General features: G+C 44.8%; 1 protein-coding gene across 4 annotated transcripts in view; it reads right to left on the minus strand.

The window, feature by feature from the left end:
• Positions 1–992: 992 nt before the first annotated feature.
• The window catches only part of PGAP2 (post-GPI attachment to proteins 2), a 118,846-nt gene continuing 105,422 nt past the window's right edge, over positions 993–14,416 (minus strand). For all 4 annotated transcript variants that reach the window (XM_069203723.1, XM_069203725.1, XM_069203724.1 and 1 more), the window contains exon 6: positions 993–5,432. In XM_069203723.1, the coding sequence (XP_069059824.1) occupies positions 5,302–5,432 (131 nt within the window). In that variant the 3' untranslated portion in view covers positions 993–5,301. The remainder of the gene's footprint in view (positions 5,433–14,416) is intronic.

The following is a 14,416-nucleotide window of genomic DNA, read 5'->3' on the forward strand; positions in this document are numbered from 1 at the left end:
ATAGGGGAATCCAACTAGGGTTTTGTGTCAGAAGGTCTCCCTAAGCCTGAAAGACTGGAAGCATTTGTCAGCTAGAAAAGAGGTTTGCGGGTATTGCTTCGATGGCAATCTGGTTTGGCAGCAAACGACTAAATGCATGCCATGCACAACACAAAACGGAATGCTGTAGTGTATGCTACCTGCTCTAGGGTGAGTAGGTGGGAGAAGCAAAACAGCTGGAGCTAAAAGGACCCAGGAGAATTTGCTGAACATAACAGAAGCAGATTCTGAACCACACCGATGAGTGGGAAGGAAGGGACCCAGCGAGAGCACGCGTGAGGAAGACGGTTCACTGCATGCATACGATGTACGCGTATGTATTTAGTACCCGCACAGATCTTTGGACTCATGACTTACTTCCGTTGGGCCCTTGATGCCACGGCATGGTTCTCCCAGACCCCTCATGATGGTGGAATAATAAACGTATAAGCTGGAATTCCGATTTGGGGTTTTGGGGCACAGCGTGTGAATCTCTCCTACTGTGTTGTCGGAGCAATATCAAGCTATGCATCTACTGCTATATTACGGTCAATAAACAGAGTTGATAAAAAAAGTTTTGTATGCAGGAGAACTTTTGGTGGTTCATTTGGTAATTAGATTTAAACTAATTCCAAGTAACATTAAGACATTTTTTTAAATCCAGTAGCCCAGGAGGAAGTAAGTTGGAAAGTTAAGAGTCATGGTAAAAGAGAAGTCTTTTTTTTAAATAAAATGTATAGAGGAAAATTCAAGGACATTTTGCTGATATCAGGAACATGACAAACATTATCTTCTTGTTAAAGGTGAACTGTTAACCAAATAAGTTCATAATAGTGAAGAAAATACAAAGACGCCTGGGAAGTCAAATCCCGACCTTCCTCACTGTGGCTGTCAGAGCCCCAAAGAAACCACTGCATAACCAAATCTAAAAGATAATTCACATTACAACAACACTGCATCAAATAAGTGGCCGATTCAAAAACTGAAATGACATTTTATTGTTTAGATCGTACACTTAAGATGCAAACCTGAAATGTACACAATAAAACATCAACCCACTCGTAAGGTCGAAAATAAGGCCACATTATATGAAAAAAGGAAACGGAGTTACAACAATACGCCCAGTTCCATTCTAGGGACCCCTCTTTCATCCCTAGCGTCTGTGGCGAATGGTTGTGGAGTGAACAAAGACATTCAGAGGAGTTTTTTCGGGTTTTACATTGCAGTATTAATGTGATTGGTGTGTCAGCTAATTAGTTTCTTTTTCTTTCAGAATTGAGTCATATGTACCAGATGCAGGATGTGAAATACACAGAAGCCAAAACTAAAAAAATTTCTCCAAAAAGTAGGTCATCAATGTATTTAAAGCAGAGATCTCAGAGGATATCAAGCTCGGCACACCGAATGCCCTCCAGAGGCCAAACACACTGCAGGTGGTAGCGGAGGACACGTAAAGTGCCCATACAGTCATAAAGCACATATACCGGACATGTAATCCTTGATGGGAGCAAGAGGATTCAGCAGCAACTACTGGGCTGTAGGTGGCCTAAGTGCTCTTAATGGACACGCAGTTTGAGTCTCAATCTCCAGCAAAAGTGAATTCGACTTGTACCCCCGAAAAGTATGGACCACTGCCGTGGGCTCTATGATACTGACGTGTGATTCTGACTGCTGGCCTGGGACTTACGTCCACCACCTGGCACTTCCAGAGCACTTTCAGGCTGTGCTTACTAGTCACACCTCTTCCCTGCATAGAGAAACCTCTGGCCACACTGATAGGACCTCAGAATGCAAGCCATGGTTAGCTTGCTTCTGGAACCAAGCAAATGGACAAGTTGCCTTCCACAAGCTCTTGGTGCCGCGTATCAGACCTCCAAGACCAGAGAAGTTCGCCCTGAAACTGCTTTGATTCATAAGAGTGGTGCAGCGTGTGCCAAGACTCGGTAGAAAAAACAGAGTCTTTTATACAGAGCAGCATAGGAAGAGCACAGGAGATATCTCTCTAAATTGTCACTTATGCCAACTATTGCAAAAATCATACAAGATTCAGTCCTGGAATTACTGGAATCTGGATTACTATGCTCAGCTTTCTTTATGGCAGTAAACGTAGTGGTTGTACAAAAAGAGAGCCCATTTCTCTAGCTATACATCGTGCAGGCCAACATGGGTGATTTCTAAGGGTAACACCATGTAGCATTTCTGGACTTCCCACCAAGGGAACAATGCATAACTTTAATGGCCATGTGAGGCAGTTCCTACTGGGGGCTGTCTCGAAAAAGATTATAATGGTCCCTTAAACACCAACTGCAACAGAAATCACGACTAACGTCTGGAACAAAGAAGGAAGTGACCTGGAATGCCCAACACAACTGCAAGAGAAGAATTGTCCACTGAAGAGCTCAACGTAGGCTAAAGCCAATATGCATTTGGTTGCCCTTTCTCTTTGCACTGCCATAGGTTATGGATCATAGTCCAATGGGCATCTGGTAAGCTGGGGGACCAGAAGAAATGTATTAGTTGCTGGCAGTAAACCCACTTATTAGGTGCATACAGTACTACTGTAAAGACTATTACACTGAGGTTCACTTCAGTCATTAAGGAACATTGTGCTATCAAATGACCTGTGCTTTAGTTTAAATGCGTGAGGCCAAGTGTGAACATCCCATATACTGTTGGCCCGGCGTAATGTTCCTCCGCCTTTCATCCACTTGGCTATGCTTGATACAGCTGCAGCATTACTGTGGACAGAGCAGAACCACAAACAGCGGGTGGACATTAGTAATGGAAGGAGGTGCTAATTGGGTAATCGTGCTAGAGTTACTAGAGGGCTTCAATGCCTTCTCATCCGTAAGTCGCAGTCCCCTATGTGCCATCTCTTCAGAACAGATTACCAAGAGGAGAACACAGAAGTGATGCTGACCAGATTTTGCCTCCCAGGACTGAGCATCTTCTCATGAGGTAACATCTTCAGGTCGTGCTTGTATCATGGCCAGGAATGTTCCTAGAACCACCATCTTGACTTTTTCTGAAGTGAGGAGGCTGTTCAACAAAGCCACACTTGAGTGAGGTACAGGCAGCCTAATCCCCCAAGAGACACAAAGTCAGCGACAGAGGAACTAAGCACAGTTTTCTATGTGACCTCTTAAACGCAGGGCATGACAAGAAGGATGAAGGTCGAAGCTGTTCTCCTTCCTCTGTGTATTTTAGAGAGAGCTATAGCTTGGAAGTGATCAACCTAAGCACCACCAAGAATAAAGCCAGAACCCTCTTCAGGAACCTGGGCTGAGTTTTGTCAAACATAGCTAGAAACCGTACCGAGACAGCTTGGGGGTTCTTTGCAGTAAACTGAGGCACTGAGCAGTACTAGAGCAGTACTAGAGAACTGAGATCCCTAGGGTGGGACTGGGTGAGAATCCATTATCTGTTTCATGGAATGTGAATGGCAGAAGGGCACAGCCCAAAGCCTGGTTCACCTCACAACTAATGGAAATGTTAAGTTTGTTTACAGCAGTGGTGACATCCCTGGCATGGAAGATTTAATGTCTGAAGTAATTAAGTAATCTAGTGTTGAGAGGGACCTGGCAGTAGTTTATGGACGAGGACCATTTGCTGGCCTACATTCCTGGTCCCTGTTAAACTTACTTTTAGAACTCAGAGAACATGACTTGGAAAAGTTCCAGGACAATTTTTAAAGGAAAAGCGTACAACTGGCAAAGGGTGTTTCCAACACAAGTAGCAGGCACAGGCCTTTTAAAAGTCACCATAAAAGAAATAACTCTCTTAGGCATCAGCCAGTCTTCGATGTGCTGAAAAAGATATCTTGCTGCCATCATAGTAAAGATAACAGGCAGTGGTACCCATTCTTGAGCTCTCAGAGTGATGGAGAAGGCCAAGCGGGAGGTAAAGCAACAAGGAAGTGGGGCCCAGGACACACAATAGGAGGAAAGATGGAAATGCTCAAGGCATCCCTTATTTAACTGATGAGGTACACGTTCTGGCCCAATTACAATGTGCGGATATGTTCTCAAAAATAGGGAAAGGCTTTACACAAGATTTCACAATAATTTAGATATGGGGAAGTGTAGACAAGATGCCATGACACACAAGCTTCACAGCTGGACACCAAGCCATGCCCTCCTACCTCACCTTGCCTTGCCTTCTGGCCTGGAAGGCTGCTCACTCCCACTGGTCCCAGAAAACATCACAGTGAATGGCGATGAATACAGTACTCTCATGACTATACATTTGGTACCTGCATTCCATGCTCCATGCGTGGAGGAGGACATGGAACTGGGCACTCAATCTAGAAGCAGGAGGACCATTTACACGTATAATGCTATAGCGAGAACTGGGTGGACGAAGTACGTTGCCAAATGGTCTATCTGGCTAAGTCCGCTTCATTTCAGTATGTTTGAGATTTCTCGTTATTGACATTATTGTATACCTAAATATTCTATATGGTGAGAGCAGGAGACACGCCAATCTAGAGGTTCCCCTTCTCACACTTTACCACGGTTGAAACTGCCAGATTAAGAATATGCAAGACGACAGCCCTAGGTTTTGTTTGGGATCACCGCAATATGATGCAATGATCTCTTTTTTCATTGACAAGTAAAATTTTTGGCTATCCCTAAAATATAAAAAAAAAAAAAGATTAAATAGAAGCAAGATTTTCTCCCACTGAAAAATAAAAACACAATAAATACATCCCCATCAACACCCATGCCACAGGTTCAATGATTTCAAAATGAAGTCAGAAAATCGAATATACACAATTATTGAGACAGAATTGAGAAGATCACGCCCAAGTCCTCTAGAGTCTCTGATATCCAAGACTTGGAAATTAAGATAATCCAGCTTCAGGGAGATGGCTGTGATCTTTGCATAAGGTATATAAAAATAACTATGTAATCCCTCCATATCCAGAGTTCAGACCAGTTAGAAGGGTGTTTGTGTAGACACCATACTGGAAGTGTCAGTGCAACTGCTAGACCCCCAAGGCCTCGCAGTCATCTTGTGTTGTCTTTTAGACGCACTAATAATGAAGTGACACCCGAGAAGCCTCAAGGTGACATGTTTCTTTTGTACAACCCCTTTCTGCAGTCCCATCCTTTGCAATAATCCAAAATGGCTTCCATGTCCCCATTATCTGGAAGCTTACAGCCAGACAGCTTGTTTGCGGCACCTTCTCTCTGTACGGTCGTAGTACAAGACGTTGATACAGGGCTCTTCCATGGTCTGCACCCCGCAGTCAGCCGGTAGACACCCCGTAGACGGGCTTGATCAGAAGCGCTTGTCCTCCAGAGGGCAGCCAACAACCAGTTCTTTGTTTCCAAAGTCCCACCAGGCCGTCATGTGGAACGCCATGTTGGAGAGGACCACGAGGTATTCGAGGAAGGAAAACAAGGTGTAAACTAGGAAGAAAGAAAAAAAGGAAATAAGGCGCGCTGCTTCTACAGTCCGCAACCTAGGTGAAAAACACATTGTAAATGACAGTGGAAGATTCCTGCCTCACGTGTACAAAATGCACTGACTTTCAGTAACGAGTTGCCTTTGCCCAACTTCAAGTTTTACTCCTCCAACTGACATGCTATGTTCAGCTCAGCCAGGGCTTTTGTGGTGCACTCTTACAAAACTATACCTCCGTAACCACCCTGCGCTGCTCTGCAGCAGAACAAGGCTGTTATTGAGTTGTATCAGTTTTGTGGGTACTCTGAAACTTACTGGGGTGTCCAAAAGTGCTTCTACAACTGATAATGAATGTGATAATGAATATGTGCAGCATAGCGGGGTGCTGATAACTGAAGGAGCCTACAAAATATGTATTATGGAGTCACCATAAGGGTAACTTTACCCCACTCTTACGTTCTAACTCTTTCTCATTCTGAACTTACTGGGTAAATCCACACCAACTGAGAATGCAAGGTTAGGGGGCGAAGCTGCTTCAGGTATTTCTAATGCCTAGGCAAATGATGTATCTTCTTGGCCAAAGTTAGCGTTGGTCCAGGAGTACGTTTTGTGAGTGTGGTGTTGGCAGAATGCGTGTAGCGTAAGCATCTTGAAGGCAAATGCGTGGAAAACGCCACCGTGGTGGACTTCGCTTTTGTGGACTGTGCCCAGACATAAGAAAGAGGTTGGATTAAGTTGTTCCATACAGATTGTTAAGAGAACACAGGGCGGGAGTGCGCAGACTTTGAGGATCAGAAACACTGTCCATGTTTGACGCCACCAAAAAGTCTTCCATGAAAGAAACCAAAAGTAGCAAGGGGCCAATGACTTAAGCTGTTTAGGATTCAGTCGGGCCAGGGGAAAGTTAAAATCCCAACAGACTGTGGTGTTTCCCTCACTGGAAGGAACAGAAGCATCAAGCTTGTTTGGTGACTTTTTACAACCTCGTTGGCCATGAAGGACTCAACAGAGCGGTTCTGCAAGGCCTTGCTGGCCACAAAGCAAGTCCTACTGGTATTCACCTGTACACCCATCTCAGACGCGTGAAGCACAAAGGATATGACAGAGTCACTGGGTGACTGAGCACAGCAGCTGCTGCAGTCTGAGGCGCAACAGCAGGGGGCGCTGACGAACATGTAGCAGAGCTCATGACCAATTCACCTCCACTGCAGTTCATATGGGAACTGTTTCAGTGGGCTCCAAAAGGAATCCAGGATAACCAGCTTCCAACTGTGGTGTCCTGTGGCAGCTATCAGGAATCTTAAGGAGGGTCGTGCTAACATCACAGAAAGTGACTGTGAGAAACATCATGGGAGAATACAGGCAATACAGGGAAAGAGGCAAGTCAGACTACAGTTCACAGAGGCTCCTACAAAGAACAATGAGGACGTTATTTGGAAGGTTAGCTGGAAGTGGTGGTGAACCGTCCAAGGGAAGTTAGTAGCAAGAACTAGACCGCTAAACCACTCATTTCAGGTTAAGCCCACCACTGCCAGGACTATCTAAGCAGCAGGTGTATTTACCTCTAATTTACCATATAGAAGCCGCCTGGCAACTTTCAATATGGAGTATGGCTATTCCAGTCTATTTTATTATGGTTACTGCTCGCCGCACTAGTCTTTGCGATTCCCATATTCCGGGGTCCTCTGTTTTAGCCGGGGTAGGCATGGTCCTTGTTATTTTGCTTGCTCTTTGTTCCTTAGCTCTCATCATTCTATTGGCTCTCCTGGCATCCGCGGGTTTTAAGTCGGTATCCTGGCCAATGAGGGACAGCGCACTCCATGAGTGAGCTCGGTAAGCAAGTCTCAATGTTCTAGGCATTGCTGGGTTATGTTTCTTATTATTATATTTGGTATTTACATGCATTTCTTTGTCACTTAAAATCACATCAATTACTGAGCCTGCTGCCTCCTTGGTGAACTGCAAAGACAGAGACCACTTTTCCCCTCACACACTCTCGATGGAGGACATGTTGTCCCGCCTATCGTCAGACGGGGAATTCTTGTTGTCTCTTAAGCCGGACACAAAACTAATTCTGGGTCAATCACAGCACCAAGTAAATCCCTTTAGCACTTGACAGTCAAAGCAGTGATGCAGAGGGGTCCAGGGCTTGGTCAGGGATGTGGTGCGGAACAGAAAGTAAGAAGTCTGCAAAGCACACACCACCACTTATCACATCAATGTCCAGGCAGGGCTTTAACTTTTAAAAAGATACATTAAAAACACCCAACTAGCTACTGAACACAGGTTTACAAGTGGGGTGAGGGAGCGCACTGCCTGGCTTACCATCACAGAATTTGCCCAGATGCACTATTTTAAATGCAGTGCATGATAACACTCACTTTAGTTGAAAGACTTCAGCATTCACACTTATTGCTGCAGCCAGCTGTGCTTTGGGAGTGGCACAGAAACCTGAGAAGTCTGAGCAGCATTGCCAGCACCTCCAAGTTTAAGATGGTACTATCGACAGAAGAAGGACAAATGTTCGGAAACACGTGTCTAGAGATACCCAGCGCTGGCCGCATGTTCCTTTTGCACAGGATAATAAAGAAACAACACGCCTGGGACAGGGAACCCAGCAGGAGTCGGACAGTGGGACGCACAGCAGTGAAGGACGCTTGAGTACCTGCAGGTGACTGATGGAGCACAGAAAGAGGGAAGAGCTGGAGGGACAGGGGAAGGAGGGCGGGCAGGAGAAGATAAAAGGAGCAGAGAGGATGAGGATGTAGCAGGCGGCGGCGGGGGAAGGAGCGACAGAGCAGATGATGCAGCTGCTTTCGTAGGCCATGAAGGCCATGCAGAAGAGGAGGCTGGGGCAGACATGGGCAGGAAGAGGAAGGTAGTGGGACCACACAAGATCTGGGACGATGAGGATCGGACTCGTTTGCCATACAGGCACAGGCGGAGACCCGTGGGGTATGAACACAGGAGGTGAGTGGAATGAGAGACAGGCCAGCTTTAGGGTGCATGGATAGACCAAGACAAACATCTGGAAAAAGATGCCTAGAATCATTTTTCAACTGGAGGTCAGGTCTGGCTTTCATAACCCAAATTGTGAATGAAGAGGAGAGAAAAAAATCAGGCAACTTTGTGTGTGCTACAAAGGCACTGATGGATGACGTGTCTATAAAGAAAACAACCAGAAGACACGAGGAAGCCGGCTTCCATTCACCACCAGTGATAGTGGTACATCGAAGGAGAAGCCATTATTCCTTATGGACCAGGTGCTCTGCAACAGGAGCGCACAGTAATCCGTAAAAGGAGACATACTGGGAGACGTGGCTTCGCTGGTAGCTCACCGCAGGCCTGTGCGCATTCCTCTGCCATTTTAGAAGAGGAGGTCCCTAATCCATGTTTAGATGCCATGAACAGTCTTGGTTCAATGGTGGGCCCAGGCACTCTGGCTAGGAGTAGCAGAGGCGTACAATGATGCTCACTGAAGGAACGAGAGAGCAGAGAAGAGATCAAGATGACAAACTACGACAGTCTTGAGGGTGCTAATGAAGGTAATTTGAGATCTATTCAGGCACGTCAACTGGAGAAAGCTTTGAAAGACTTTTACAATAAAAGGAAACAAGTTTTGAGAGGGTTTAAAGAAAGTTTCAGTGTCTCTTTGAAAGGGTTGTGTGAAATCTAAGTATGATAACAAACTTGATATGGGCCAGAAAGAAGAGAAGAACCTCGGTAGAAAGATCGAGGAAAAAGTTTTAGGAATAGCTGTAGGCCTTCAAATCAGAGGAGATTTCACTATTTCTAAGTTTCACTGGAATTGGTGCTAAAATGGGGAGAGTGAATTTAGGATGATACATAATTTCTCTTACCAACCATCTCCTAGGTCATGTGGTTGGTTTACTGTCATGGGCTGCTTTCCCTGAAAGAGCACAGAGTAAAGAGGGCCCTTGATGACAAATTAGGGTGCTGTTAGGGCACCCAGACAGCTGTAACTTTGCACCAAGGGTTTCCCCAAGGCTCCATATTGTCACCTGCACTTTTTCGTACATATAAGGAACCATTTGGGGTCATCCTTAGCAATTCAAGGAAGGTCTCTTCTCCCAGGCACATCTCTCGCTCCGCTGGCCGTTTAAAGTTAAAAGTTAAAACTCAACCATTGAAAACAGCTTTTTTGTTAATCTCCCCAAAAGAAATCCCAAACTACCTATTAATCCCATTCCTAGGAGTGTACATTACTATTTTAGGTTAAAGGCAGATTCACACAAGTCCTCGAGACCTCTGTTCAAGTCCTTGTTCTCGCGAGGCTGGGCTATAGTAACTTGGTCCTCACTGACCTACTAAACGTCCATCAGCTTACAAGACATTTTACATTACCTGGGTACCAATATACTCCCTGTAATATTTCGACGGCTTCCCACTAAAGCTATAGCTTATTTGAAGATAGCTTGCATCACCCACAAAGCACTGCATGTCTAACATTATTTAGTTAGCCAAAAAAATATATATATATATTTGGGAGCCAATGGAGTTTGCACAGTGGAGTCCCTTCTCTGAGACACACCAGTATTAAACAAGCATTTTCAATGGGACGGGTCTCGCATTTGTTCGAGTTAGAGCTATTAGCTTTGTAAAGAAAAACAAAACGCAGCACGATCGCGCTATGTGAACCCCAGCGTGATCGCCCTGTGTTGAAAATAAACAGATAAAGTAGTCCGGACCCCAGGCTGAAAACATCGAGCCTTGAATGGTTTCAGTAGTTTACCGGTGCTGTGTAGGTGGGCTAAACATCGGAAAATACATGACGTATGCATGCCTTTCACAAATGAAAGCAAGCGGATTTTAAAAGGCAAGCCCACGAACCAATGTAAGTGACTGACGTGGCATGGGCGTGGTTTCAAGCCCAAAGAGAGATTACAGAATGGACGGAGCGCTTTGCGCTCGCCCATAAAAAAAAGAGCAGTCTATGACACAATCATTTTCAGATAGCTTGCAAGAATCTGGAGTTACCTTCTGCCAGGTCTATAAACCCTTCCTGAATTATAACATTCAAAAAGGATCTGAAACACTTCCTATTACAAGGGTATTTTGAATGTGGTCTAGAGTCATCTGTAGCCTTCGAATCTCTACTCTTCAGTTGTCTCTCACCTCTGCAAAGGGTCCTCTGTATTTAGGGTCCAGAAGGATCTCCCTCCCCTATCAATGAACTTACTCACTGATGTCTTAGCTGCCGAGACATTAACTCTAAATATTATGCAGTACCCTAAGTAAAAGCCACTGCTAAGTGGTTCTTGATTTTAGTGCCTATTTTTATTGGCTATCAGTCCTGCATTAATGACAACCAATTAGCATTTCTATTTTATTTTTCATGCAGGGTATGTTCAAGTGCCTGTTATAAATTACTGGGTGTGTTACAGTAAACCGCACACACACAACTTACAGGGTTTTGGAACTCAGGTATATTTCCTATGAGCTCTCAGTGCCATGATCAGTGTTTTACTGCATTTCTTGTGGAGCTGAACACAAAAGAGAATGTATAGGGCGGGTCACACTCCCTGAATGACTTCCAACTTTGGGAACACCATGTCAAAGGTAGGAAGTCATTCAAGGAGGCAGTGGAAAGGGGGATCTCTTGTACCCGGGACATGCAAAAACAACTTTTGTGGGGCTTCAGATTGACACGGTGAAGCAAGAGTGGAGGTGGACGCCGACTCGGGTACCAGACACAAGATCAACTGCAAAATGTGTCCAAGTCACACGGAGACATTCAACCAGGCTACGCTCCCTTCGGCGCCAACTGAACGTTGTCAGCAATGTGATTACTACTACTGGAAGGTCTTTCTCGAGTATCTGGCGTATGCCATAGTGGAGCTCAAGGACCGGAACCGGTTCACTTGCCAGTTCACGGGCACCAGGCAAGCTCTGCAGTTTTGCGGGTAGTTTTCAAGAGATTTCAGTGGAGGGTAGATGCGGAGAGATGAGAAAAGGACAGGCCATCATTTAGAAAAGAAAAGGGGCCTATCCATGGAAAACTTCTAATAACCAAAGGACTGGCTAACCAACCCAGACACTGAAGCGCCATCATTTTCAGGCAAAAATGACCAAACAAAATGCCATTACTCACAGGGCCATACAGCCAAAGGCTGGACGAGTGGTTGAGATGAGTTCAAGCATTTATCCATCACTTCTCTTGTATTCTTCATTGTGACGCCTTAAGTGTGAAGAGTATGCGCAGATGTGGGTCCCGTGCTTACTGTGCCACTGGAGCTAAGCTGCACCCAACTGGAGCGGCCCAAATAGGCTGGTTTTACTCCTGGTTGCTTGTGGTCCGGTTCCGAGAGGATCTGGTGCGGTAGCTCAGTTTGGGCTGTTTCTGTCGGATTAGGACCAAGACTTATTTCCCTATGTTTGGGTCTAATCTGAGGTGGCATGGTGGGCAAGAAAAGATGGGCTGGGTTGTGGCCCGAGTAATTACTAATGGCTGAGATTAAGCATTCTATCCATGGCTTTTTTAGTATTCTTCAATGCATTACACTGTGGTGGGGAGAGGTAAGGCAAACATTTATTGTTTAGTTACTTAAAATCATAAGAAAGTAGAAAAATATTGTAAGCTACATTTACATCCTAAATGGTTCCAGGCATACACAAATTACTTGTTTATATATTTTAAATATTAGAACATATAAAACTCAGTGTAATAACTATATCAAACTGTCAGACACCCAAAAGAATTCATTCATTTCTTAAAAACGTAATTACATTATAGTTACCCAAAATGTTACTCCGCTTATTTCCATTGTCTATCTTATGTCGAACACTCTAATCTTTTGAATACCCTAAACCACACTGTTAAAATAAGTTGTATTAAACATTACTTCACTACATTAAATATACAGAACAAAAAACTTAACACTCATTATTAAACTGTGCTTCAGTCTGAATATTCCCACTATCTTCTGATACCCAGAGATATTATTAAACTGCAAGTATCTAAAAAAGTGCAAAGAGTCTAAACAATAAAAGAACTCAGATTTAGCTAGTTAGAAGAGATGCAGAGGTCCTACTCAATTTTCCATACAACTTTGAAAAATGTCAGTGATCTTCTAGTTAGTTGGGGGTGTAGCCCACTTAAACATGCAACAATTCCACTCTGACATTTACTAATCCCTAGCATGCGAAACAAGGGAACCAGCCAATAACCTCTCTATGGCCTCAGTTCTTTACAGACGCACACTGTATGCAATAATGCTGCTAACGTGTGCTGGTGTGAAGCAGAATGTGAATGCCTCTCGAACAGACATACGCGGGCTGACCCAATAACCCTCCGTGTATGAATATGTATATATGAAAATGTTTTGTTAATTACAAGAGCCTGACCCACAGTTATGGCTGCAGGCATTCCAAAGAGGGGATTATCACAGTGCAAATACTGTACCTCCAGGGTCTGTCAAAGGAAGTACCCAACACCAAAATCCTTGCTTTCTACAGTAGTTTGTGAGATTCCAACGAACAATGCGCCTTTCAGAAGGCATTAACAGAGTGTACTTCCGATGCACCCTTAAAAGCCTATTGGTTTTAACAAATGCTTTTCACAATAAATAGTTGAGGCCTACGGGTTTTGTTGTTACTTTTCTTATTAAACAGATCCGGCCAACAGCCTTGAACACGGATTGTCACTTTAAACAGCTCAATCATACCATGTTGAGCGCAAGTTTGTCCTCAAGGCAGAAAGTGCAATACAGGCACTCTTTTTCTGGAAGCACACTGCTTCCGCCAAATCAAAATATGTACTTTAAGTATTCAACAAGTTGGCTCTGTTTCTGTTGATCCCAGTCTGGCGAAAGCGGCCTGGTCATGCGAGGCATAAAATGAAGACAACACCAACAATTTATCTGGCTAAGAAGGGCTTTGAGTCACACTCCTCTTGTGGTATTAAAGCATCGTGGTGACAAAGATTATAGTGGGACAAACAAAGCAAAAATCACAATTTCTCGTCAATTCCCTGACAGGAATCAAAATGGCTGCCAGCGGGAGACGCTACGTCATTGGACTGCAGCATAATTGATTAGTTGGGGGCCGTGGTCTAAAAGGAAACATTGAAGCGCAGGTACTCGCTAACTAGAGTGAGTACCTGATTGCTGCTGAGAAGTGCCGGTACTCTCCACTTAATGTATTGCAGCAGCGCTGAGAAGCGCAGGTACTCATTAACCTGTTTGCTGCTGAGAAGTGCCAGTACTCTCCCATTTAATGCATTGCAGCAGCGCTGAGAAGTGCAGGTGCTCATTAACCTGTTTGCTGCTGAGAAGTTCCAGTACTCTCCCATTTAATGTATTGCAGCAGCGCTGAGAAGTGCAGGTACTCATTAACCTGTTTGCTGCTGAGAAGTGCCGGTACTCTCCCATTTAATGTATTGCAGCAGCGCTGAGAAGTGCAGGTGCTCATTAACCTGTTTGCTGCTGAGAAGTGCCGGTACTCTCCCATTTAATGTATTGCAGCAGCGCTGAGAAGTGCAGGTGCTCATTAACCTGTTTGCTGCTGAGAAGTGCCAGTACTCTCCCATTTAATGTATTGCAGCAGCGCTGAGAAGTGCAGGTACTCATTAACCTGTTTGCTGCTGAGAAGTGCCGGTACTCTCCCATTTAATGTATTGCAGCAGCGCTGACAAGTGCAGGTACTCATTAAACTGTTTGCTGCTGAGAAGTGCCGGTACTCTCCCATTTAATGTATTGCAGCAGCGCTGAGAAGTGCAGGTACTCTCCCTTTCAAATGAAAGAAGTGCAGGTACTCAGTGCCGGACAGTACCTGCCCATTTAAAGCACCAGTTGGGGGCAGGAGACCTGGGTCGAGGCGGGTCACTGGATCCAGCCACAAAAGCCCGCCTCCAAGCGCATTCCACATAACAATGACTAGGCGCGAATTCACTGGAAATGTGCTCACCGCATATCTCGTTTCGAATGTCTCCCTTTCAGCCACAGAGCGCATCAGTAGCAGCCAGGGAGTG

This window comes from Pleurodeles waltl, chromosome 8 (genome assembly GCF_031143425.1).
Source record: "Pleurodeles waltl isolate 20211129_DDA chromosome 8, aPleWal1.hap1.20221129, whole genome shotgun sequence".
Classification (NCBI taxonomy): domain Eukaryota; kingdom Metazoa; phylum Chordata; class Amphibia; order Caudata; family Salamandridae; genus Pleurodeles; species Pleurodeles waltl.